The sequence below is a fragment of the Canis lupus genome, chromosome 8 (assembly GCF_048164855.1).
Source record: "Canis lupus baileyi chromosome 8, mCanLup2.hap1, whole genome shotgun sequence".
Lineage (NCBI taxonomy): Eukaryota > Metazoa > Chordata > Mammalia > Carnivora > Canidae > Canis > Canis lupus.
Window position 1 is genome coordinate 76,705,064 of NC_132845.1, and position 27,606 is coordinate 76,732,669.

Below are 27,606 nucleotides of genomic sequence, written 5' to 3' on the forward strand. Positions count from 1 at the left end.
GGATCATAAGTTGCCATGACAAAAGGAAACCAAAAAGATGGGATGAAGACAATCCTTTTGAAATGTGATTTGATGATGTCATAGGCAAGGTGGGCCCTATTTAACCTGAATCTTCCCAGTGGGGAAGGTGAGGGGGGGTGCAGAAAGGGAAGCAGGAATCTCTCCAACCTTGAGTAATATAGATGAATCTTGGACTCAATTCTTCTGGGTGCAGACCTAGGCATGGACAGATGCCTTACAACCCTCCTTCCCACACCTCCACCACCCTGGGCAGCTGACCCCTCACCTTTGTAATAGGGCATGAGTCCCAGAAATGCCTGGCGCACTTTCTCCCCCTTCAGAGGCTGCATGTTTTCTAGCTGCTCCAGGAGGGGCCCGATGGCATAGTACTGGGCCTCTTTGTACACAGCCCGCACACGCTCCCGGGGCGGCAGGTCCCCTGAGCGCAAGAAATTCAGCACATCTCTGAGCGGGAAGGAAAGACAGTTTGGTGAGAAGGAGCTAATGGACCTGGGCAGTGTCACACAGAGGTTAGAGCACAGAATCTGGAACCAGACTACCAGCTATGTAACCTTGGGTAACTGAACCTAACCTCTCTATGCCTTGATTTTCTTATCTGTAAAATGGAAGAAAATTAAAAACTACCCCAGGGATCCCTGGGTGGCGCAGCGGTTTAGCGCCTGCCTTTGGCCCAGGGCGCGATCCTGGAGACCCGGGATCGAATCCCATATCGGGCTCCTGGTGCATGGAGCCTGCTTCTCCCTCTGCCTATGTCTCCACCTCTCTCTCTCTCTCTCTGTGTGACTATCATAAATAAATTAAAAAAAAAAAAAAAAAAAAAAAAAGAACTTAAAAACTACCCCATAATGGTATGAAGGGATTAAAGGAGTTAAGAGATAAAAAGTCCTTGGAAAATACATGGCACAAGGTAAGCCCTCAATATACATTAATAGCTATTATTATCAGTATCATTATTATTATATTTATAATTATTAGGGTTTTTTTGTTTTTATTAGGTATTGTTATTGGGTATACATAAGAATACTGGAAAGATGATTTCTAGGTTTATATATATATAATATATATAAATTATATATAATATATAATATATATATAAATTGAGGTATAATTAATGTGCAAAAAAGGTACAAATCTTAATCATATAGTTTGATTTATAACCACCATCTACACCAAGATACAGGACAAAACATTTCCATCTCCTTAAAGTTTCCCTCTGCTTCTTCTCATTCGATCCCAGAATTATTCTATCAACAAAGATCAATTTTGCCTCATCTTGAAATTCATAGAAATGGAAGCACACAGTACATTCTCTTCTGTGCCCGGCTTCTCTCCTTCAACAGAATGTTTCTGAGATTTATCCCTTATGTTGTATGTAAAAAACTAAATGGCACGGCATGGTATGGATGTACTGTAATTTATTTACCCTTTCTCTTATTGATGGACAGTTGAGTTGTGTCCAGTTTGGGGATCTCATGAGTAAGCTATGGTGAATATTCCTGTATAAGACTTTTTGTGGATACACATACCAACTTCTCTTGGGTAAATGTTAGGAATAGAATTGTTCAGTCATAAGGTGAAGTGCATGCTTAACAAAAGGGTTGTAGCATTTTACATTTCCACCAGCAATGTAGAAGGGTTCTCCATCTTCTATATATCCTTGCCATTAGTCTTATTTGGTAGCTATACAGACATCAAATGCCTACTCCTAACGCCTGAACAAACTGGTCCCTGGAATGAATAAGATCACATATTGTATTTTCTTAAAATAAAAATTCAGTTCTTTCAATTCTATCTTCAGATTCTTTAGTGCTAAGAGTAATCAGATCCATCACTGGTAGGTGTGGGAAGGTCTTTTCTGTAAAGATATATGAGTAAAGCCAAAGATCAAGATGTTGCCTAAGTAGTTAGTCTATAACCATGACGTAACACCAGCTAACACTTACTAACTACTAATCTGTGTCAGCCACTATTCATGTGTTGTTCCATTTAATCCCTTTAATACATTGTGGGTTAAGTGCCATTTTAGGTCCATTTTATAAATGAAGAAAAAGAGGGGCTCAGGTTAAGGAATACCCTTACTCAAGGAGCCACAGCTAGCAGAAGCCCAGATGCAAACATAATTGACTCCAAGCCCATACCCACAGTGGTCCAGACTCTAGTGCAAAGTGCTATTCACTGATCACAATGGGAAACTGTCCCAGGTGGCAGCCCAATCAGACTTCATCATAGGTGCTGGCGGCATATAAAGTGTACCAGCAGAGAAATGTACCTGACCAAATGCCTTAAACCCCTACTTTATTTTATCTGAGTCTTTAAGCAACTTCATCTGATGATGAATCATAGGCCATAGGAGTCCAACAGCCTGAGGATAAATGCCATTTATCCTGCTTTCTGCCACACCCTTGCCTGTCTCTGACCCTCTCCAGCTATGGCCATGTGGCATGGGCGCATCAACCTAGAGCCAAACTCTGTTCCCTCTCCCCACAACCCCTTTCCAAATCAGTCCTCTAGGATCTTAAGCAAACCTTGGTCTGCTCCGAAAAACATAACCCCGGGGCAAGGCCCAGCTAAGAGTGTGCTGTGGGAGCTGCCAGCTGGGGCCAGTACTTTCTTCTCCAAAAGAGCCTGCAAACAAAAATCTTTTTATAGCTCTGCAGAATGATGTGACACTTTGTTTTCTCAGCATTGGAGGCAGCTAACAGCCCAATGGGGACACCCAGATAGTTCAAAGTAAATTGTTTGACCAGAGATTCCTTTCTGTGGATAAAAATGACCTTCTTCCCAGTGTGGGCAATCCTACTCGGAGGAGTGATAGAGGAGCAGTGGTTGGAGATCTCATTTCTGCACTCCCACCCCCCACCCCCCTAGTCAATTTGTTGAAGGTCAAGAACCATGCGAGTTCTCTGGTCATCTCCAAAGTTAGGCCGAAGATGCAAAGAGCTTTAGCCACATGCTCTGGAAGGACCTGGCCAGGGGTCATACCAAGGCTCCTTATGTAATTGGCATGGCAGGCCTGTGAGGCAACTATAATTATTTCTCATTTCACAAATAAGGAAACTAAAAACAAATCTTTACATTGCTTATGTGTAAGGTATCAGAAGTCCTTTCTTGGGAAAGGCTATTTTCTCTATGTTTTAGTGTTAAAATGACAGTCACAATTGAAGGTGCTTTTTTAAAAAGACTTTTCTTGGCAAAATTAAAAAATGGCAATCATATATTGGCCCTTCCCTCACCATTTTTGTTCATGCATTTTAAACTATTGAAGGAGGTCTGAGAACCACTGTCACACTCCACATCCCTCCCTAACGGCAACATGGAGCCCCAGAACTTGAATCTGATGATATTCCCCAAGAGGTTGTTTTGGAACTCCCCCACCTCTAGGTGGGATCACACCTATTCCACACAGATGACAACGTCCTGGTCTTCAATTTCATAGGACAGCAGCAGTTTCATCACATCCAGCCAGTATGTGTCACCTGGGATTGCTTGTCCTCTCTGGGAAAGAAACTATGACTTCTGATCCCACTCAATAAGCACATTTACTAAATTGCATCTGTACATTTGTTATCTCCTCTCCTAGGTATTATAGAAGACACCAAAGCCCCAAACTGAAGCCCATGACACTTACTCCCTAGGACTACAAAACTGATCACAGAGGGAGAAACATACCCAAAGTGGGTGCCATCCCGGTCAATGAAGTACCGGCCCTCGGCGTCGGTAGGGATGTAATGCCGCCCGCTGAACATGGCCGCCAGCATGGTGTCTTCATAGCGCCGCAGGGTAGATAGGCGTGTGGTGAAGTGAGCCCCTCCAATGTTAAGGGGGACAACCTCAGGAAACTGGAAAGGAACCACCAGTGCTTTCAGCCCGGCACTGGGGAATGAGAGCAGGGGCTGCTCTGTCGGCCGTCTCCTTGGGTCTCATTAGTGCTGCACCATCCGGGCACCCAAGGCTACAATCTGGGAGTCTCTCTGAATGCTCTTCTCTCTCCTCCCTTTCCCTACACCCTTCAGTTGCCAAGTCCACCCCACTGTCCCTCTGATAGCCATTAAATCAGGCCTCCCCATGCCAGTTCCTACTGTCTCTTCTCTAGAATGAACTTAACCATTTTTATGCCCTTGCTTATGCTGTCTTCTCTGTCCAGAACATTCTTCCCACTCTCCCTCTGTCCATCTAGCAAATGCAACTGCCATAGATGTATGCGGTGTGCGTTGCTCACTGCACAGGGCACCCGTCTGTGAGTGGTCTGCTAGATCAGCTGTGTGCCCCTTCTCTATTGCACACCAAGGCACCATATAGGTCAGCAGCATCCACTCATTCTATTCCCTGATTCTGTGAACACTTAGGCTCTTTTGTCCCTCACCTGCCCCCAACACAGAGTTAACTAAATAGTCCCTCCATGTGCCCTCACTATGTGCCACGCTCTCCTCTATTATAGTTCCTAGCATGATACACTGGCAGTTATTTACTCCTGTCAGCCCACCCTTCTAGACGCCAAGGTTCCTGAGGGCAGGGACACGTTTTATTCACTAATCACAAGGTCACCCACAGCAGAGCTCATCGATGTTTGTGGAATCATTCCAGGCATCCACTCTACATTCTCTGTACCTCATCACTTCTCTCCTACTTAATCTGTAGAGTGAGATCAGGCCCCAGCCCAGCTAAGGTTCTGGAGGCAAAGGCAGGGGGAGGAACAGGGAATGATGGTAGAGACTGGCCCAGAGAAGCTCTGGGTTCTCTCAAGTGCTCAGGACCTTTTTTAGGGGTATGGGGGTAAGAGGTGGGAATATCTTTCACTGCTTGTGTTTTTAAAAGAAATGAAGCCAGTTCTCTCTAATTTTCCCACAAACCTCCAGATTAACTACAATTTTATACTAGTGCACACTTTTCAGTATTACAACATCTCTCAGGCTCCAGTGTATATTTATCTAGATAGTCCTTTCCCCTAGCTTTGCAGTATAGTTGACATACAATGTCACATTAGTTTTGGGTATAGACACAGTGATTTGACGGGCCTACACCTTATAGTATGCTGACCACAAGTGCAGGTGCCACCTGCCACGACACATCGCTATTATGGTATCATGGACTGTGCTCCCTGTGCTGTACCTTTTATCCTAGTGACCTTTTCATTCCGTTACTGGAAGCCAATACGTCCTGCTTCCCTTCACTCATTTTGCCCATACCTTCACCTTCCCTCCCCTCTTGTAATCACTGGTTTGGTCTCTGTATTTATGAGTCTATTTGTGCTTTTTTTTTTTTTTTTTTGTCTTTTAGATTCCATATATAAGTAAAGTACTATGAGCTTTCAAATTCTTTGTGAAATAAAGTAGGATATAAATACATTAAATCAAAGCTACTCAGAGCCTGATGCAGTGCCTGGCTCCCACAGTAAAGACTCAAGTATGCCTTGAATGAATGAGTGAATAAATGAATAAAAAAAAAGTATGTACAGTTCTTGTGTATGTACACACTGTTACTCTTCTGCAACCAAAGGACAGCAAATACCTTCTACTTACTCTATAGCTCCTCTAAAACTACTGTATATGCATACCAAGGACTCAAATATTATTTTGGGATAATAATACTTTACATTTCTGGGGCTCTTTACACCTTTTTCAAGGACACCTCATATCAATCCAAGAGTTTGCTCCATAGTAGAGCTGAAACGACGGAGGCACACAGGAAAAAGCAGTCAAACAGCTTTAGGTCTCCCATGCAACAATGTATCTATGGGGGAACAGGCCTATGGTCTCTGGGTCCTGCACTTTCTTTCAAGCCACATTGTTTCTCCAGTGACAGTGCACAAAAAATAAGCACCACAGCGTTCCTAGGCTTTCCCCCCTCCCCCAGCTGCAAAGAGTACTTCTAGGGTTTTGCTCATTGTCACAAGTGTTTCATGATGTTGAGAGTATAGGCTTCCAATCCCCCCCCACCCCCGTGCCCCCTGAGGCTGCCCCTTCTCCTAGGGCTGCACACATCACAGGCCCCACGTCCAGCACTACCTTAGCTCCTGCCTCCTACCTCCTAGCCTCCTCCTTCGGGGCCCAGGAGGGCTCCACCTCCCTCCTCATGGCCACTTCGGCCCTAAATACGATCCTGCCATACGCGTCAAGCCCGGTGGGCGCAGCACAGCACAGCACAGCGGCTGCAGAGGGAAACCACGGAGCAGTCAGGTGCGCGTGGACACGTGCACCCACCGGCCCGCTCCTCCTCTGCAGAGTCCCTAACCCCCACGGTCGGGGCAGGGGCAGCTGGAGACTGCATTTCCCGGAAGACACTCCCTCTGGGGGCTCCGAGGTCCCCTCCCACCGCCACCCTCCCTCGTCGTCGTCAGGGCCGGAGCGAGCAGTGGGAGCGCGGCAGCCCCGCGGCCGGTGGACCTGGGCGGAGGGGGGGGGCGGGGCGGGGCGGGGCGGGGGTGGCGGGCCGCTGTGCGCCCGGGCGAGGCGGCACGCCGGGTGGGCGGGGACGGGCCGCGGGCTGACCGCAGCGTCCGCACCGCTCGCAGCCCGGGGTCAGCCCTGCCGCGCAGCAGCTGCTCCCGGGCGCCCCCCGACGCCCCGGCGCCCCCCGCAGTACCTCCTGGGGCAGCAGGGGCAGCGCGTGGCCCGCCTGCGTGGCCGTGGGGGTGGCCGGCTCCAGGAAGTCGTCCTCGGCGTCGGAGCTGGACATGGCACCGTCCGGACGACGGCTGTCTGGCTCCCGCCCCGTGACTACCACCATCCCTCTGGCTCCGGGCAGTGGGCGCGGCTGCGGGCGGCGGCGGCGGCGGGCGGCGGCGGCGGCCCGGGCACTAGCGCCGAGCAGCCCCCAGCATGACGCGGCGCGGCCGCCGGGCGGGCCGCGGGGCCCAGGGCGCAGCGCGGCGGCGGGAGGGCGGCGGCTCCCTCAGCGCCAGCGGGCTCGCCGAGCAGCGCGCGCACCGCAGGGCCGCCGGCCCGACCCGGCCGCCTGCCGCTATTGGCCGAGGCTCCGCGTGCCCCGCCCCGATGGGCAGGCAGCTCGTCCACTCCAGGAGCAGGCAGCGCCTGAGCAGCCACTGGGAGGCGGGCCTGCCCGCTGCCCTGCTCTGATTGGTCGCCGGGCAGCGGACGCCCTCCCCCCGCCGTCTCTCGCCCGCCGTCGCCCGTACGCGGGCCCCGCCCGTCGGCTCGGAGGGGGCTTCCCGCCGCGGGGTCGACGCCTCCCGAGCTGAGGGGAGGCGGGGCTCGCCGTCTCGGCGTGGGTCCGCCCGCAGGCCGGGGGAGGCCGGGGGAGCTGCGGCGGCGGTGCGGGTCCTGGGTCGCCCGACGGAGGCGCGGGAGGACAGCCGAGGACCGCGGCCGAGGTCGCCGGGGCGGTGCGAGAGCAGAGGCCGCGCTGCGCCGGGGCCGCCGGGGCCGCCGGGCGTCCGGCCCTTCCCGACTCAAGCAGGAACCTGGAAACAAAGCTCCTGGGAGCGACCGCGGTCCGGTAAGCAAGACAGTGCGTGTCCACTGTCCACCCGCGCGCCGGGCCGCGGATGCTCGCCGCCGCCCGCCCGCCCGTCTGTCCGTCCGCCGCCCGTCCGCCCGCCCGCCCGCCCGTCCGCACCTCGGGCGCCGCGTGCGCAGCTGGGGCTCCGCCAGGGGTCCAGCATCGAGCTCCTTCAAACCGCTTCACCCCGGCTCCTCAGCGGTCCTGCCGTGACGGATGGTGAAGGTGGGCACCTCCCCTGCTGGACCCACCTCTGTGCATCACAGCCACCGGAGCGGGACCCCGTCGAACTCGCAGTCCTCCGTCCGGAGCCCCACTCGGTCTGGAGCGAGCCCCCCCCGCGGCCGTCCTAACTAGCCGCAGGCCCATGAACCTCTCTTCGGGTAGCACTACCCCAAACAGGGCCCCTAGAGGTTCCCCTTATCTATCACTACCTGCTCCCAGTTGTCAACAATATGTAACAAAATTTCCTCTTTCCATCCTATGACAATTAGGATGTTTCAGCTGTAACAGAAATTGCAACCAAAATAATAAGAATTTCATTATGGTATATAAAGTCTGAGCAGATCCTGGGTTGATTCACTAACTCAACTGAACAAGCAGTTACCTGGACCAGCTTCCTTCCATTTATCCACTAGGGACCGATGGCCTCTCCTCCCCTAGGAATCCATATGAGAAAACCACAGAACCAAGGGCAATCAGGGACACGGTTATTCTGACTCCTTAAAGAAAGGCTGAGCAGGGAGCCCAGAGGCTCAGGAGATCGTGAAATCCATATGCAACCAGTTTTTACATTGCATTCTCAATGTGCCAGAGTTTGCATTTTCCATTCCTGCTAAGGATTTCCTTCACTCATGTAGTTTCCCAGTTATTTGTTTACACAGCGAGGGAAAATCCAAGGTCAGCAGCCTGGAATGAGGACTTGCTGAATGAGTAGGAAGAGGTTGGAACAGGCTTTCTGGGAAAGCAGGGTAGTTTGCTGGCAGCAGCTATCTCCACCCAACAGTGGAATGACTTCCAGGCCATCTCACATGAGGGTTGCAGGGAAGGGTCTGTGAGCCTTTGAGAGAGCCATGGGATGAGTAGCAGATACTCTCGTGCAGAGGTGGGGGCTGCTCTCAGAACACAGGCAGTTATATCCTGAGATCACTTCTCCAAAACTAAACCAAACAGGCCTGAGATCAAACCCTGAGATTAGTAACTGGATTCTATTCTCCATGTATCCTTGAAGAAAAGAACTTCTGAATGCTGGCAAATCTTTAAAGTACTGATTTAACTACTGAATTTTCTCTCTTGTTTCTAGTTTATTGAATAACAACCATAAAGGAAATGAAAACAGAACCGAAAGCATCCAGCTTCTTTTCCATATTGCCTTCTTAGTTTTAATTTTGATTTAAATATTTTAGGCTTATCAAAAATTATGGACAATAATAATTGAAAACCCATGTACTTAGCTTGGGAGCTAATGAAACACATGTAACACAATATTAGAAACACAATTGTATCTGTACACACCTCCCTAATCTCATTTTACCCTCCTAAATACAGTATATGTATCACTCCATGCATGTTTTCTCTTTAATCAGGTTATATAACACGGAAAAGTGCAAAACCATTTATGTAGAAATGGTTTGAAGAAAATGGCTTGAAGAAAAATTATAAAGGAAATACCCATAATACTACCACTCAATCAAGAACTAGAACATTGGGACACCTGGGTAGCTCAGTGGTTGAGTGTCAGCCTTCAGCTCAGGGCGTGATCCCGGGGTTCTGGGATCGAGTCCCACATCAGGCTCCTTGCATGAAGCCTGCTTCTCCCTCTGCCTATGTCTGTGTGTCTCATGAATAAATAGATAAATAACCTAAAAAACAAAACAAAACAAAAACAGAACATTACAAGCCCCTACATTCTCCAAGGGTCCTCCCTGATGAAGACAGCCTCCATTCTCTCAGAGGTCACCAGCATCCTCACTTTTCTGACAATCATTTACTTGTTTTCCAAGCTTAACCACCCTTTTCTGCATCTCCTAAGCAATGCAATTTGATTTTAGCTCTTTTTAGATTTTAAGATTTACTTATTTTAAAGAAACAGAGAGCAGAGGGAGGGGCAGAGGGAGAAGGAGAGAGAGAATCTGAAGCAGGCTCCCCTCTGAGCTTGGAGTCTGACCCTGGGCTTGATTCTACAATGTTGAGATCATGACCCGAGCCAAAACCAAGAGTCGGACACTTAGCCAACTAAGTCAACTAAGTGCCCCTGTTTTTAGACTTTAAGTAAATGCAGTGTTATCCATACCACTATTGATGAATAGTTTTTTTCTAGTGTTGTGTTATGACAATCAATGCTGCTATGAACCTTATTTTAATGTCTCTTGCTGTTCTGAACATTTTATATCAAATCATGTCACTCCTGCATTTCAAGCTCTTCAAGGGTATCCTTGTTTCCAGAACAGGTAAAGAAAAAAGCTTGGTTCTGAGTGAAGGGAGAATGGGAGGAAAATAAAAGAAAAAAAAGAAAGTGCAAATACTCCGTGAAGGAGCTTTGCTGGCACCCAGAACTTTTCTACCTCCCAAGTTTTAGCTCCATCGATCACTAGATTCTGTCCTTCCGTTTATTTCCCAAAACCTGCTTTACTTGCTTTGCTACTTCTTTAAGACTGATGGTTCCTTACCCACCCAACCTTTTCTCTCAGGTATCTGTTAAAATGACTTGATTTTATTTTCTCCCATATCCTACCAAGATCCTAATGTACCCATTTAAGCATCTCCCTAGGGAATGCCTTCACGTGTTCCTTCCCAGCACCTGATCTTGGGACAAAAACCCATCAGATTAACCCATCAGCTTCCATGCTCTGTCTCTGGGTGAGTGAGAATGGTACCAGTGAGTATGAGAATTGGTACCATTAGGGCAACCTGGGTGACTCAGCGGTTAAACGCGCCGCCTTTGGCCCACAGTGTGATCCTGGTGACCTGGGATCCCTGCATGGAGGCTGCTTCTCCCTCTGCCTCTGTCTCTGCTTCTGTCTCTCTCTCTCTCTCTCTCTCTCTCTCGCTCTCTCTGTCTCTCATGAAGAAATAAATAAAATCTTAAAAAAAAAAAAAAAGAATTGGTACCACTATAAATGCATGATCAACTCACACCATGCCACTGTGCAATCTGTTCATGTGTTTCTTCTAGTCAGCTTTCTTTTTTCTCTTTTTAAAATTGAGATATAATTGACATACCACATTCTATTAGTTTCAGGTGTACAAATATAGTGACTCAATATTTGTAGAAATTGCAAAAAGATTACCACAATAAGGCCAGTCAATATTCAAGTCAGCTTCCTTTTCTATTTCCAGTCTTATCCTTCTTCCCAAGACCCTTCTGCATTCCAGGTTATCACCCCTCCTTCCAGGAAATGGCAGTTTGACCATTATTGCGTAGAGCAATGAGGCTTCAGGCACGAGGAACTCCCTTAACTTCCTTCCATCTCACCTGCATGTTAACCCTCTTTAGGTTTAAGGCTCAGTCTCTCAAGGATGCCCTAACTTTTCCAGGATTGTACTTGCTCCATCAGTTAACCCTTTTCTCTTCTGAATTTTCAGTCTCTTCCTCTATATTGTTCCCTTTGCTATAGCCTATTTTTTTGTGCCAGTTTCTTCCATCATAATAAATAAAAATTCTTCAATCCCGCATCCTTCTCTAGGTAGCACAGCTTCTTTCTCTGTCTCTTCGTGGCCAGTATCCTCACAAGAGTCCACACTGCTTCCTCTATTCCTTACCCCCATTGCAAAGTAGACTTCTCACCCATCACTGAAAGGGCAGCCTCTGAGTTGCCAAGCCCAATGACCTGTCCTTCCTGAATTCTTTGAAGCATGCCACAACTGACAAATTTCTTTCTTTTAAAACCCCTTTCTCCTTTGAATTCCAAGAGCCTCTTCTGTCTCTCCTCTCCATCTGTTTCCCATCTCCTTTGCAGGGCTCATTCACCCTCTCACCTCTTTAGGGCTGTTGGATCCTGGAATTAGCTCTTGGCTTTCTTCTTTCCTGTTCTACATACACTCTCCAGGTGATTGTCTAATCCCATGGTTTCAACCATCATCTATATATTAAAATCCTCAAATTTAAATTTCCAACTCAGCTGTTTCTCCTGAACTTCATACCCTTATCTTACATAAAACTGACAATTTCACATCTCTAACTGGATGTCCCTAAGGGCAATTTGAACTTAACATGTTCAAAACCTGACTCAGCATCTTCCCACCAAATGTTTTCAATCTCTTTTATTTCCCTCAACTTTCAACTCCTTCTTATCTATTGGGCACAAAGGAAGGAATAACATGATTGAGAGGATGGAGTTAGAGGGTTGGCTTTCCCTTGCTCTTCCAGCCTGGAGGAGGGTTGTGTGACAAGTTTCCCAAGGCACAAAAACTTGGCCAATGGCCAACTTGCTCTGATGCACCCCATTCATTAACCACTGCTATTCCTTAGCCCGGACTTGTCTTCCTATCATCTGCTTGGTAAACGTGACTGATATTCAGATTGGCTCTCTCACCTCTTTTCTGACCCCTCTTAAGTGTGCCTCACTTAATGCTAGAAACTTAAAATTTAAAAGCTCTTTTTCCCAGAGTACCTTGTATCCTGGATTCCATGCATAACCTAACTTTCACCAAGCAGATCCAATGCCCTTGAGATTTGGAGGGGGGAAGTGAAGACTGAGTTGGAGGCCATGATTCTTGCTCTTTCGGGAGGCAAGCCTGAATGGGGAAGTGTTAAAACTTTTCCTTTTTGCTGTGGTTGTAGCAGACTTCGCAGTATATACCTTCCTGGATGTCAAAAAGCAGGGTGGGGCATTCATTTTGTTGTCTATTCCCTGTAATATCTCCAAGGTCCAGTACAATGCATGGCACATAGTAGGAACTCAGTCGATGAACACTCAAAGAAATTTGTGCTAAGATCACATTCAAATTATTACCTCTCTCCATATATTTTTTCCTCTTGAATTTTATTGGTATTATTAGTATATAGGGTCATGAATTACTGTTATTAATATCAAAGAGGTAGGGAATTCCAGAGTGCCATCATTCTGGGTTGGTGGGAAGGAGCTCCCATCAAGTTGTGAGAAGTCCTGGGAATCTCATTCAGAGCAAACACTAAGGGGATGCTCTTTGGTTTGGGGTGCACACTGGTAACCATGGGCATCTTCACTGTGCGAGATGACATGGGTCCTGAAGTGGTCTCATCCTAAGCTCTTTACATACTTTAGATGAATGTTGTTTTATATTTTCACTTAGTAATTATAATAAAACAAAAATAGCATATAAAACAAATGCAAAAATAACATCTAGAATTCCATGAAAAGGGACGCCTGGGTGGCTCAATGGTTGAGTGTCTGCCTTGGGCTCAGGTCATGATCCTGGAGTTCAGGATCGAGTCCCACATCGGGCTCCCTGTATAGAGCCTGCTTCCCCCTCTGCCTATGTCTCTACCTCTCTCTCTCTCTCTGTGTCTCTCATGAATAAATAAATAAAATCTTAGAATTCCACAAAAACAGTGTTTTATGAACGTGGTATGAGGGTCTATTGTTGTCCTACCTCCTATGGTTGGCTAGAGACATTAAGGTGTAATGAAATATTTAAACATCCTGAGGTAGGATAGGATTAAGAGCAGGGGTTTTCTGTAACTTTTTCTGTTATAGGACATATAGGAAATATTTTCAGCTTAGTAGGACATATACTCAACCCGCAGCTGTAGAGAGAAAGCAGCTACAGACAAGACATACATGGTAGGTGTGGCCAGATTTGGCTCACTGGCTATAGTTTGCCAGCTCCTGTATAAGAGAAATAAATCCATCCTAACTGCATTGTGACCTTTTCAAGTGTGCTCCATCTAAATATCCAAATAGCTGATTCCCTGCTTCACTTCTGATTCAAGGCTCATTCATTTATGAAGAACAATCAATAGCCAAATCTTCAGATTATTAATATTACTAACTTTTCATCAGAAGATTGGATAAATGAGACTTACTAGAAAATAAATGAACTGAAAGTCAATGTTCAGTCTAACTAGATGCATAGTTTTGAGTAAGTTGCAGCACTACTCAAAGACCCCAGTTTTTTTAATCTGTAGGATTAGGGGGTTTGATCTTTTGATTTACTTCTTTAAAAAAAACAGATCTTGGGGGGGGTCTCCTTGCAGTGGTGGCAGCATGAAAGCACAGCAGGAACTGCGGCAGCCTGCTTCTTCCCCTCTCTGAGTTTTAGTTGCAAGGAGTACAGCCAAAACTGCAACCAAAAGGAGGCATTTGCTTCCAGAAAAATCTCAAGGAAAAGTATTGCAGGCAACAGTCATAACTATTGGATCAGGCAGAGATATTCAACCAATTAGCCTGAAAGTTACAGTTCTTCTCCCAGAATATGGAGGCCACTCCATATTCTGGGTAGTTATGAAGTACTGGTAGTTCTGGACAAGGATTATTATTTACAGATGGTAACACTCTTGGAAAATATGTAGTCTGAGATAAATCACTGCTGAAATGGCACTGAAGTTCTGAAATCTTTCCTGTAGGTAATCTCCATGTCTCTTCTATAGCAAACTGTTATCTAAGAACACATCAATTGTTCTTTACTATTTTACAAAAATAATTCATGTTGATCATAGCACATTTAGAAAACAGTTAAGCACAAAGAGGAGAACCAGAACCCCCGCAATTCCACCACCAACAGATAAGGCTGTTAATTTTGGCACATGTCTTTCAGTTGCCTATCAATTTAGCTGTTCTATTTAGTGTCCTATCTATTCTGTAAATAATAAAAATGGGATCATAATAAAAAGCTTTGTGATCTGAGGTTTCCCCTTCCTGTGACATGAACATTTTTCTGTTATTAAATCTTTTTCTACAATAGCATATTTATTGGCTGAGTTCTATTGTGTGGATGCACCACAACTCATTTAACCAGTACCCCCTTTTGCTAGACTGCTTAAACTTTTTTTTTATTTCCATAAACTATACTGCAATGGGCAGTTTTATAGAGAAAGCTTTGCATGCATGTGTATTTCCTTATTTTTTTTTTTCCAACTTGAAAACTTCATAGGTTCAGCAGTCGTTCCACGTTTGGCCAACAGAGGGCATTGTAGGCTTTCTCAGGGAAAGACCTTCAAAGCCTTTTCTGTAATACAGAAGTACAAAAAGTGGTTTTATTGTGAAAATGATTCAATTTTGGATCTTAGGTAATAATCAGCTCAAAAGTAGAATAAAAGTCATTTATCTTTATCTTTAACAGAACTACTCTCTCTCATACACTTCTATGCACACATACACACGCACACACCCAATACTCAAATAATGAACTGCTCTGTTAGGATTTCAACACAAAATGAATAAAAATTACCCTTTTTGCTCAATTCAGAATAACTAAGGAGGGACTGCTCTGCTTTACAAAAAGACCCAAAGACTGCAGAACACTGCAGTGGGTAGTGACAGATAAGGAGGAAAGGGACCTCAGTGCTGAAAATACCGACCTCATCAGGGAAAAGCCCAGATGGCCCCAGGATCTACAGTTCCTTTAGAAATACAAATTTGGGGGTAACACTGAATCGGGTCTTGCCTAGATCACTATTTATCTATCATCTACTAGCCAGATTTTGAGAGGTGATAATAAATACATTTTGTTAGAACCCGAAATAATTGTTTTATGTGCATTTTTCTTGATTTTTACCAAGTCCATAAATTCCCAAGGGTGCTGCTCTGCCTATACTTCCTGGCACACCACCCAATCATACCTAGCAAATTACTGAGTACAAGGGAGGTACTTAAAACAGTTGCACCTCAATGCTAATAGCAAGTTTCTATTCTAGTATAAAGATAATTACTGAGATGAAGAGTAGTGGTTAGTGTCGATTAGGTTGCCTATCCTGACTCCATCACTAGCTGTATTGGGTACTTTACCCCCCACCCCCATCTCCATCCCCACCCCTGAGCCAATGTTTGTAAAATGTAGGTAGTAATACTACATACCTCAGATGGTAATTACGAGAATTAAATGAGTTTAAACATGCAAAATGGTTGGCATAGGACCTGGACCATGAGAAGTTCTTGATAAGCATTACTAGATGGATTATTTAAGTGATTCTGAGTTTTTTTCTCTCATTTTTAAATTCTATGATTCTTCATGGCTGATGCTCTCTCCAAGCTCCTGTGTCCACCGAGGACATGAGCCTCTCTCTGGCCTTGCGGGTTCACTTGCTGTCTGTGGCCTATGACTCTGCTGGCTCCAGGAAGCTGATAGTCATGGCCCACATGTCCATCTAGGCCCTTCCTGTTGCCTCCTTTTAAATTTTATTCCAGCCATCTTTCATTCGTTCAACAGGAGTTCCATTTGATTTCATCAAATCACAACATCTCATAAACAGTCATCTTCATAGACGTGATTGAAGATGGCAACAGGAAACAGAAATGCTTTTCTTCATAGAGCTCAAAAGAAATGTGCTTGGGCCAGAAAGAAAGCAAGCTTTGTGAAGAAGGAATGTCAATAGGGATGGAAATAGCACAGCATCTGCTTTTTCAAGCCAGTTGTGTGGTGGTTTCCTTTCCCCGAGTCAGCCATTTCGTGCAGTGGTTCTCTGCCCTTCTGACTCCAATCCACGCCCACCTGTAATAGTGGAGTCTCCAGGGGTGGGCAGGTGTGGGACATAAAAATCATGTCTCCTTTGGGGCAAGTACTGAAGTCAGGCTGGGTTATAGTCTAAAAATGGATCCTCCTCTCCCATTCTGATAGGCTCTGGATGAATATGGGACCTCTTCCCTACAAAGTTAATGATAAGACTAACACAGGAAATAAGCAAAAAAATAAATATTATGTTAAGAAGTTGACTTTATTACTATTTGGAGGCTGGAGCAGTTGTGTAACAAGAAATGGCACGGAAAACAGCCAAGCCTTTAATGAGGCTGGGATATCCCAGGTAGAGGCGAGAGGGTTTATAGGCACCTGAAAGGAGCAGAAAGTGAAGGAGTGTAAGGAGACAGGCAGGACACATATGCTTACACACACGAGAAGGTAGTGAGGCCCCACACTGTGGAGGTGGGACAGTTCAGAGGTAATGTGTTAGGCCTTAGAGACTCAAGGTTTTTGTACAAAGTGGTGACTTAAGGCATATTGCTGAATAAAGGATTGATATGGCTGCAGTATTCATTTTCTTTTTTTTTTAAAATAGATTTTATTTATTTATTCATGAGAGACAGAGAGAGAGAGAGAGAGGCGCAGAGACACACGCAGAGGGAGAAGCAGGCTCCATGCAGGGAGCCCGACGTGGGACTCAATCCTGAGTCCCCAGGGTCATGCCCTGGGCTGAAGGTGGCGCTAAACCGCTGAGCCACCTGGGCTGCCCTCAGTATTCATTTTCAACTAAAGGGGACAAGCCTGGGGGAGTGGACTGGGAAGAGGGATGTTCAGGTCAGGCTTGGACTAAAGTCCCAGATCACCCACTACAAGACTACCTGAGGGGCCTTGTCTAAGGCACTTGACAGGTAAGCCTGTTTTCTCATCTGCAAAATGATATGCCAGAGGTTTATGGGACAATTAATCATTTACTAAGTAATTTCCTGGGGCTCCTAGAATGTGCCAGACACTGGGTGTCAGAGATACAAAAACGAACAAGAAAAAGATAAAGTCTTGGTTTTCCAGGAACTTACACCTAGCATAGGAGACCAAAAAAAAAGAGTTAACAGATTAAAAACTGCAAAGTTTGCTAAGGTGATACTGTGAAGAAGAGAGGCAGGAAGGCATCTATTTTTAGTTCAAGGGGTCAGGAAAGTCTGAAAAAATGGAATTTATTGAGACAAAAGAACTGAGAATGAGGCAATCAGGCAAAAAGCAAAGGGAAGAACATTCCAGAGAGAAGAAAATTATGTGCAGAGGCAGGAAAAGCGTGGTATGTTTCTGGGAGATGCAAAGACCCTTAGAGCACAAGGGGTGAGGTGGGGAGATGGAGGACAGTGGCTAGATCATGGCAGGAACCATGATCTATTCTAAAAGAGAGGAAAAGAGGTGTGGGTCATATCTATATATGCATTATAAAACTATAAAACTATTACTCTGCTGTGTGCTACACAGAATTTGAGGGGGGCAAGAGTAAGAATGGGAATATTATTTAGGAGGCTGTCTATTGCAACAGTCTAGGTGACAGATGGTGCTGTCTTACATTAGGGTCGGGGCAGTGAAGCTGAAGTGAAGAAATATTTTAAAGGTAGAATCAAAGATCTTATATGTGAGAGAAAACAGGGAAGAAGAGACTCTTGGGTTTCTGGCTTGAGTGACTAGGTAAAAAATATTATTTGCTGATGGATAAGACCAAAGGATGCAGAATTTTTGGGACAGGCATAAGAAAATACATAGAATACCTTGTTTGGTGCCTTGCACATAGAAGACAATAAATAGGAATTACATTATCTGGTCATTCTGTATTGTAAATAATGGATCCTAGAAAACAGCTGGGAACAGTAACTTTCCTGTCCTCAAATGTAGTATGTAGGGGCACCTGGGTGGCTCAGTGGTTGAGCGTATATCTTCAGCTCAGGGCATGATCCTGGGGTCCTGAGATCGAGTCCCGCATCAGGCTCCTCACAGGAAGTCTGGTTCTCCCTTTGCCTATGTCTCTGCCTCTCTCTCTGTGTCTCTCACGACTAAATAATTCTTAAAAAAAAATGTAGTATGTAGGCATGTAATAGAACAGGATTCTGAGACAAATGGATGATAGCAGGTCTTTATGAAGTAAATTATAGCAAAATCTTCATTAAGAAGTTTAGATGTGGGGTGCCTGGGTGGCTCAGTGGTTGAGCGTCTGCCTTTGGCTCAGGGCGTGATCTAAGGGTCCTGGGATCGAGCCAAATGTCAGGCTCCCTCACCCTCTGCCCCTCACCCTGCTCACTCTCTCTAATAAATGAATAAAATCTTTTTAAAAAGAGAAGATGCATGTCAATAAATCTTCAACTAAGAAGGAAAGAATTTGCGATGGGGAAAAGTCTCTTTAACAAATGGTGTTGGGAAAACTGGACACCTACATGCAAAAGAATGAAACTGAGTCACTTTCCCATACTATACACAAAAATAAACTCAAAACACGTTAAAGACCTAAATGTGAGACTTGAAATCATAAAAATTCTAGAAGAGAGCACAAGCGGCAATTTCTCTGACATCAGCCATAAGAACATTTTCCTAGATAAGTCTCCTGAGGCGAGAGAAATAAAAGCAAAAATAAACTATTGGGACTTCACCAAAATAAAAAGCTTTTGCACAACAAAGAAACAATCAATGAAACTAAAAGGCAGAATGGGAGCAGATGTTTGCAAATGACGTATCTGACAAAGGGTTAGTATCCAAAATTTATAAAGAATTGATACAATTCAACACCCAAAAAATAAATAATCCAATTAAAAATGGGCAGGAGATATGAACAGACATTTCTCCAAAGACGGCCCACAGACACATAAAAAGATGCTCAACATCCCTCATCATCAGTTAAATGCAAATTAAAACCACAATGAGATACCTCCTCACACATGTCAGAATGGCTAAAATCAAAAACACAAGAAATGAGTGGGAGCAGCTGGGTGGAGGCTAGATGGCCTGCAGCCCGAGCGCCTGTGCTGCGGGTGGCCCTGGTCTCTCCCCAGCACCTGCCCTGGGCTGGTTGTACTTGGCTCGTGGTTGCTGCCCGGTACTTGTCGGAGGTATGTGGAGGGCGAAGAACTTGGGCGCTCCACCACGAGGGCTGTGGCAGCCGGTCCAAGTCTCGCGCTCAGGCAATACCTAGACTTGAGGGAGCACAGCTAAGCATCAGCATTCTCCTCCACAGGATGATACATGAAGTGACAACCATTATGTTTCCCTTAATCATCTGGGGATTCAGCAAGTTCTATAATTCTTCCTGGTAAATTCAGGAGTTTTCCTGCAAGGGAAGTATCTGCTTAGAGAAATCAAATTTGGGAAAATTAAGAGAACAACCACCACATTGATAACCACACCCATAGTCCTGCTGGAAGAATGCTAAACAATTATTCTATGAATGAGAAGGCAAACTAGAGATGTTCTAATTTCAGTGAAGAACAAGAGCACAGAGTGGATGTGGGAAGAGGAGAGCTAAAGATGCAGATGCCTATTATTTTGAGACCCACTCACACTGCTGAATGTACTTTTTTTTTTTTCTGAATATACATCTGATTTATTCTGAGAGCTGCATGGAACTCCATGAAGACACCTTCCACAGTTTACTAGTTGATTTCTGGACTAGTCTCACCCAGGCTGCCTCCCAAACCTGCCACTTGCCACCATGAATGACACTGCAGTAAACCTATTACCTGCCACGGTGTGGATGGGCCCCCAATCAGCTGAAGGTCTTATTGAAAGAGAAGACCAACCTTTCTGAGCAAAAATAAATTCTGCCAGCAGACAGTTTTCAGACACCATCTAATTGATATCGTGAAGATTAAAAGCATCTCTTTGAAGTTACAAATTTGAAAAAGACATACAATGGGAGGTTTATGTGGAGTGGACTGTGATCGAGATATAAGAGGAAGGGATTCAGCTGGGTTTTTTTCTGAATTAGCTCAGGTCAAAGGAATCGGATGGAGGCAGAGGGAACATAAGTCCTCTTTTATTACCCCAAATCATGGAAGTGCCCAAAAGTATGATTTCTCTCTAGTGCAACTAGAGAACTTTCAGGTTATAGACCTTCCCCAAGTGAGTAATGTGTATGCTGGTCTATATATCAGCTGAGCTTTGTGAACTTGTCATTGAGATTACATCAGAAGATACTGTCATAAAATTATTACAAAAGTAAAAAAAAAAAAAAAAAAACCCACAAGAAATGACAAGTGTTGGGGAGGATGTGGAGAGAAAGGAATCCTCATATATTGTTGGTGAGAATGCAAACTGGTGCAGCCACTGTGTAAGAGTATGGAAGTTCCTCAAAAAGTTAAAAATAGAACTACTCCAGTGATTGCACTACTGGGTATTTACCCCCAAAATACAAATACACTAATTCAAAGGGATACATGCACCCTATGTTTATTGAAGCATTATTTACAAGAGCCAAATTATGGAAACAGTCCAGGTGTCTATCAACTGATGAATGGATAAGGAAGATGTGGCACACACACACACACAGAGGAATATTACTCAGCCATAAAAAAGAATGATCTTTTTGCCATTTCCAACAACATGGATGGAGCTAGAGAGTATCATGCTAAGTGAAATAAGTTAGAGAAAGACAAATGATTTCCATGATTTCACTCATATGTGGAATTTAAGAAACAAACAAATGAGGGGGATAAAAAAGACAAACTAAGAAACAGACTCTTAACTATAGAGAACAAACTGATGGCTACCAGGGGGGACGTGGGTGGGAGGAGGGGTGAACTAGGTGATGGGGATTAAGGTGATGAGAACTGAGCATTGTATGGAAGTTTTGAATCACAATATTGTACACTTGAAACTAATACAACACCGTTATTTTAACTATACTGGAATTAAAATAAAAAACTTAATTAAAAATTATGATGCATAGAAGGGAATATCTACAATACAGCCAACTGAAGAAACTTTGGTTTATCAATCACCATTGGATAAAGTCTTACTGCTTCTCTGAGATCACAGTAATGAAAACATGTACACCGCCAGAACACTTCACACATTTAAAGCTTTTATTTTGAAAAATAAAATACAAAAGTCATTAAGTTGTAAATGTATACGGTAATTCCCCAACTTCTCAAAAACAATACAATGAATTATTTAAATAATTAAGATCTTTAATATTATCCACATCAATACATTTAAACAGGAAGTGTTCTACAAAACATTAGAACATGTAGACAACCTATTCCAAGATGAAACTGCCCAATTTTGCTTATAGAATCCCATTTTAAAGCCCTCCCCTTGAAACAAAAGTTTAGAATCTGGTAAGAAAAGATGAGGACCAGAGCAGTTTTAACAGAAAGCACACGCTCCCTCTGAGCTTCTTATCCACAGGCCTGTGTGTGTAATTAGTATCAAGAGCACTGTACTCAGGAAGCAGATCACGCAGGGAGGCCCAAATGTATCCTGACATCCCACCCTCTCAATGGGAGGAGAATGGCAAGTGAACAGGTGATGTGGGCCATGGTACATACGCTTGACTGATCTCATCAGGGAACAGCTAGTACTAGAAATTTTCCTTCTGTTGAAAGGCAGCAGTCTTCCCTAGGGCAAACAAATAGAATATGGTTATAGGTGTGGAGTCACTCTATTTTCCCCTGCACCATACTGCCTCCAGCCACACTGCCCTCTAAGAGAGCTTAAGCAGGGAAACCCAAAGACCAAGGAATGTCCCCCCAACTCTCACCTCATGTAAGAGGTTCCTGGCTCTGCTACTCTACTTCCTCAGTCTGTCAAAGGAAGCAAAAGATGTTTTATTTTTATTTTTTATTTTTTTTTGTAAAACATGTTTTAAAGCCCTTGAAGTTAGTTAGGATGGAGAGTAACTACTACCATTGAAATAATCAGGGGTGGCCTGCAGGCTCTGACTACACATTTTTCTAATGAACTCAATCTGCTAACTACTATATAATAAAGAATCTAACTGGCCTTTGTCTCTAGTTTGTGGTAGGGAGACCCTAAATTCTTGGATTTTCCCAGGTAATGGGAATGTCTTCATTATTCAGGAGCTCCTTGAATTATATTTGAGTTTGTGCTAAGAGATGAGATAACTCAGGATGGGGGCTGGTCACGGAAAGACCAAACCTGTGATTGACTTCACCCACATGGCCAATGATTCAATCAGTCATGTCTATGTAATTAGATCCCAATAAAAACTATGGATGCTTAAGTTCAGTGGAGCTTCTTGGTTGGTGAATACACCGATATGCTATGCTGCTGGTTGGAAGAAGTACCCTGATTCCACGGGGAATGGGCATTGCTCTGTTTTTGAGACCCTCTCAGTCCTTGTCCTACATCACTCTTCATTTGGCTCATTCTGATTTGTATCCTTTGTAATAAAACTGTAATTGTAAGTACAGCTTTGCTGAGTTCTGTGAGCCACTTTACCTAAATACCAAATGCAAGGGTTCTGTGGGCTTCAATTTTATCATTTATTATAAGTTAAATCGAGGTCTTTTACAGTCCTTTTCTAACTATATGTGTGTGTGATGCATTAAATAAACCAGAGTTACTTACTTTTTTTTTTTTTTTTAAATACCCTGTTAACATTTTTTTTTTTTAGATTTTATTTATTTATTCATGATAGTCACAGAGAGAGAGAGAGAGAGGCAGAGACACAGGCAGAGGGAGAAGCAGGCTCCATGCACTGGGAGCCCGATGTGGGATTCGATCCCGGGTCTAGGATCGCGCCCTGGGCCAAAGGCAGGCGCCAAACCGCTGCGCCACCCAGGGATCCCCAGAGTTACTTACTAGGCCTGAAGTGCCTACTAAGTGTTTTGTGCATTTTTATAAAATAACTGATTTGTAGGAATCCCCTATAGTCTACAAATGAATACTTTGTTTCAAATTATTTTAACCCACTTAAGGTACACTTTTTTACTCTCTTTATGATGCTTTCTAATAAGTAAATATCATCAGGGTGCCTGGGTGGCTCAGTTGTTGAGCATCTGCCTTTGGCTGAGGTTGAGTCCTGCATCAGGCTCTCCCCACAGAGGGAGCCTGCTTCTCTCTCTCCTATGTCTCTACCTCTCTCTGTATGTCTCTCACGAATAAATAAATAAAATATTTAAAAACAAAAAAACTTTAAAAACGTAAATATTATCAATTTTAATGGTGTCCAAGTTACCCACTTTATTTTTTTAAAAGATTATTTATTTATTCATGAGAGGCAGACAGAGAGAGAGGCAGAGACACAGGCAGAGGGAGAAGTAGGCTCCATGCAGGGAGCCCGACGTGGGACTTGATCCCGGATCTCCAGGATCAGGCCCTGGGCTGAAGGCAGCGCTAAACCACTGAGCCACCCAGGCTGCCCTAAGTTACCCATTTAAAAATTAATGATTAGTGTTTTTTATGATCTGTTTAAAAAAATCCTTCCCTCTTAAGGTTATGAAATTATTCTCCTTTATTATCTCCTAAAAACTTTATTATTTTACCTTTCACATTTAGGTCTGTAATCTGCCTGGAAATGATTTTTGTGTATGCTGTGAAGCAGAGGTATCCCTTTAAATTAGTCTCAAATTCCCTTTCTTGATTCTTTCAAACTTACTATACAGAATAGTCTTTGGATTTGACATTCCTTCAAGACTTGACTCTCAGATTATTCTCTGGCCACAGCCTACAAGTGATTGATGGCTTATTCATGAATCCATCCAGGTTTCTGGGGCATCACGCCTAGACCAGGCTCAGGGTTCAGTGCCCCCTTGTCTGCCAAAGTTGATCAGTCTTTTGGGGAGATCAGAAGTTCCTTGAGAAGATCTTTTTTTCTCTGACTCTTGAGGACTTATTCCAACTTCTCACCCATAACAGAAATTCAGTAAACATTTGTTGAACAAAATGAATGAATGGGAAGATTAAAATTAAATATAGGCAAATGAGAATATGCCCTGAAAGTAGTTTGAAATTCTCAAATAATACATATCAACTATTAAAGGCTTACAACTGTTATGGGACAAGGATTTGAGAAGACAGAGCCTTGAACCTTGGTGTGAGAAGCAACTTCTCTCAAATAGCCCTGTCCTTTTATTCCAGGCTTGCTTCAGGCTACACAACTTCACAGAGTCTATGAGGAGGTCTGTCTCCCTCACCAATCCATATCCGCAATGATTTTAGAAGCCGACGTTCTTGCTGGGTCTTCATTTCCTATTTACAAGCCAATTACTGATAGCAGCCTGGGCTAGAAAGGGCAGTCTTCTGCGGGGTTCCAGTAGGAGTTAACAATCTTTCCCCACTACCAGGTAGGCATGGCAGAGGATTCTCAGATGCAGGACATTCTGGGCTAGTTTAGGCACACGGTGTCAGCTGTAACACTGCCTGTTTCTCTTCAACTCAAGAAACAACACTGAAACCCAAGTAAGTATGGGTGTGACATTACAAGGATAACTCTGGATCTGTTTTAACAAATCTTTTAAAATGTAAACGTTGGGATCCCTGGGTGGCGCAGCAGTTTAGCGCCTGCCTTTGGCCCAGGGTGCAATCCTGGAGACCCGGGATCGAATCCCACGTCGGGCTCCCGGTGCATGGAGCCTGCTTCTCCCTCTGCCTAGTCTCTGCCTCTCTCTCTCAATCTGTGTGTGACTATCATAAATAAATAAAAATTTTTAAAAAATTAAATTAAAATGTAAACGTTATTCATTTTCAAACTCTCACTGTCCTTTCCCAGCTTGGGGGCTTTGCAGCTCAGGGCCAATGGCGGTAAATACAATGTATTCACAAGTCTTCTAGGCTCCAAATAAGACAAGTTAGGAGGTCATGGATGTATATATGACAAGAACAAAGGGTGGCTGAAAGTTTTATTTCAAGGGATATTGGAAGGCTGAGCAGATTCACCAAGGCAGGTTCCTTATACATGGAATACTCTATGGCTTATAAGTCACCTCAAGCAACTGGATTTTAGTTATTAATAGAGCAGTTCCCTAATTTTGGAAGACACTGACACTGAGCTCTCTGAAATTAAGACTGTTAAAACGAACAATTACCAGAGACCAATCTTTCTGCCACCAGTACAGCACTCTTTAAAAAGATCATCCTGACACAAGAGCCCATCTATCACATTAAGAAGAGAAAGCAGACACAGTACCTGAGGTTTTTCCTTAAGAAATTCAGGGAGCTGAAATTCTCCTTTATAGACCTGGAAAAACAAAGTCAAGTGTGAGTTTAAGGAAACAGGTACTGTCATCATCATTTCAGGATGCCTGCAATGCGTGATGGTGAATGGATTCATTCTCGGTGAGTTTTAGGGTGGGAGGGAAGCCTATCAGTTCAATAAAAGCTAGTGCTGAAGGACTGAAATTCTCATTCACTCTGGTCCCACCTGTCCTACATTTGCCTGAGTGTTCCTAATGTGGGCTGGCTGGGAGAGGGCCCAGAGTACCTGAAGAAGAAAAAAAGCATACCAAAGTTCCAAGCTCCAATCATTTTAGCTGAGAGAGAAAGCGAGCTCTAGGCCATCTATCTCAAGCAACCAACAGAGAATTCACACAATTTAGGAACAGGTACTCCTAATAGCCTTTTGAAATCTCCATCCTCACAAATCTTAGATTTATTCCAAATTTACTTTTCTTAATATCCCCAATATTCCCATAACAATTTGAATTTTAGATGATTCTTAAAATGATACATACTTTTAACCTCACAAAATCTTATAATTAAAAACTTACTTTTCAATATATAAAATTATGTTTCTAATACCAGCAATAGTAAGGAAATAACTTTAGGAAGCAATACCATTTATAACATCTAAAAAACCCCCCACCAGATACCTAAGAATAAATCTAATAAAAGATCTGTGTAAGATCTTTACACAGAAAAATATAAAACATTATTGAGAGAAATTAAAGACCAAATAAATAGAGAGGCATACCACTTCCAGGGATTGAAAGAGTCAATATAGTAAAGATGTTCATTCTCCTCAACAAAGGAATTCCAATCAAAACTCTAGCACACTTTATTGGGTGGAGGGAGTGGAGTAAGTTCAAGCTGACTGAAAAAGTTCTATGGAAATGCATAGGGCCAAGAATAATCAAAGTAATCTTAAAAAGAACAAAGTGTGGAAAAAAAAAAGTGGGGGACTTACTCTACTAGATATTAAGACATTATTATACAGCTATAATTAAGCCAATTATAGAGCTACATGATATATACACACATACATACAATTATAATTGTTAAAATATATACTAATATGTTATATGTTCTTATATATACAAAATAATTAAGATAATAATGAACTTGGAGTGACGACAGTAAGGCTTTGGTACAAGTACAGACAAATATATGAATGAAACAGAATGAACAATCAGAAACAGATCCTTGTATTCAGATACTTGGTTTATAACAAAGATGGTGTTGAAAGCAATGCAATTAGAAGGAAAAAACAAATATTGTATATAATGATACTGAGTAGCAATTAAGAAAAACAAACTACTGGTATGGCAATAACATAGATGAATCCCAACACATAATGAAGAGAAGGATAAAAGTCGGACCCCTAAAAATGATATAGGTGTCTCCATTTAAAATATTTTAGGGCAGCCCAGGTGGCTCAGCAGTTTAGCGCCACCTTCAGCCCAGGGTGTGATCCTGGAGACCTGGGATTGAGTCCCACGTCGAGCTCCCTGCATGGAGCCTGCTTCTCCCTCTGCCGGTGTCTCTGCCTCTTTCTCTCTCTGTGTGTGTCTCTCATGAATAAATAAATAAAATATTTTTAAAAAATAAAATATTTTAACGTTTGTGAAAAGGCAAAACAACTTCATGTTGTTGGAAATCAGGATACTGTTTACTCTAGGGAGGAGAGAGATGAAAGAGGCTTTCAGGGTGCTGGGAATTTTCTGTCTTGATATGGGTAGCAATTATGAAGGTGTGTTCATTTTGTTTCATTTATAGAGCTATGATTTGTGTAATTTTTCTGTATATTTCAAGAACAAAACTGAACAAATTAAGCCAGTAACTTAACGCTAAAAATTTACTGCTAACACACACAAACGCACTCACTCTTTTTAAGTACAAAGATGTTTGTTTCCACAGTGCAACAGCAAAAAACTGGGAACTTTTCATGCCAATCAAGAGTAAAGAAGGTCTCCATTAACCAAAGTTTGATAATTGCTAAACTTGAGAAAGTATGGTAAGAAACTACATATGGCTACTGGGAAGAGAGTCACAGAGTAATCCCTCCAAGCAAAAAATGAATCTAAATGGTGAATCCTAAGGCCCACAGACCTAAAGGATCATCCTAAATGGATGATGATCCATTTCTAAAAGTAGCAGCATTCCCTCTGAAACTCAGAGGATGAACGTACTTTTTGCACATCTCTTTCTCTGCAATTTCTAAAACTTGCTCCATTCTTTATAGTCTTTAAGAAGCCTAAATTAAAGCTGTTTCAAAAACTACCTTCAATATCTTTGACACCTCTCTTTCACACCTTCAAATAATCTCTTTCACACCTTCAAATAATCCCAGGT

At 43.6% G+C, this 27,606-nt stretch overlaps 2 protein-coding genes and 1 long non-coding RNA gene across 9 annotated transcripts in view; 1 reads left to right on the forward strand and 2 right to left on the reverse strand.

Moving 5' to 3' along the window:
- The window catches only part of LOC140639128 (BTB/POZ domain-containing protein KCTD7), a 94,829-nt gene extending 88,022 nt beyond the window's left edge, over positions 1–6,807 (reverse strand). For 2 of the 6 annotated variants that reach the window (XM_072837590.1, XM_072837589.1), the window contains exons 1-4: positions 6,604–6,802; positions 3,691–3,860; positions 287–465; positions 169–216 (exon numbers count right to left, since the gene is read on the reverse strand). In XM_072837590.1, the coding sequence (XP_072693691.1) occupies positions 169–216; positions 287–465; positions 3,691–3,860; positions 6,604–6,747 (541 nt within the window). In that variant the 5' untranslated portion in view covers positions 6,748–6,802. Of the gene's footprint in view, positions 1–168; positions 217–286; positions 466–3,690; positions 3,861–6,603 lie in introns of all 6 variants that reach the window. The other 4 variants (XM_072837592.1, XM_072837591.1, XM_072837593.1 and 1 more) reach the window with 4 other exon arrangements.
- Positions 6,808–7,105: 298 nt separating this feature from the next.
- LOC140639133 (uncharacterized) lies at positions 7,106–21,387 on the forward strand. The gene is made up of 2 exons (XR_012035981.1): positions 7,106–7,476; positions 7,679–21,387. It is a non-coding gene; the product is annotated as an uncharacterized lncRNA (long non-coding RNA).
- TPST1 (tyrosylprotein sulfotransferase 1) overlaps positions 21,141–27,606 on the reverse strand; it is a 141,561-nt gene continuing 135,095 nt past the window's right edge. For both annotated transcript variants that reach the window (XM_072837608.1, XM_072837607.1), the window contains 3 exons: positions 25,226–25,276; positions 21,836–21,878; positions 21,141–21,693 (listed from right to left, as the gene is read on the reverse strand). In XM_072837608.1, the coding sequence (XP_072693709.1) occupies positions 21,866–21,878; positions 25,226–25,276 (64 nt within the window). In that variant the 3' untranslated portion in view covers positions 21,141–21,693; positions 21,836–21,865. The remainder of the gene's footprint in view (positions 21,694–21,835; positions 21,879–25,225; positions 25,277–27,606) is intronic.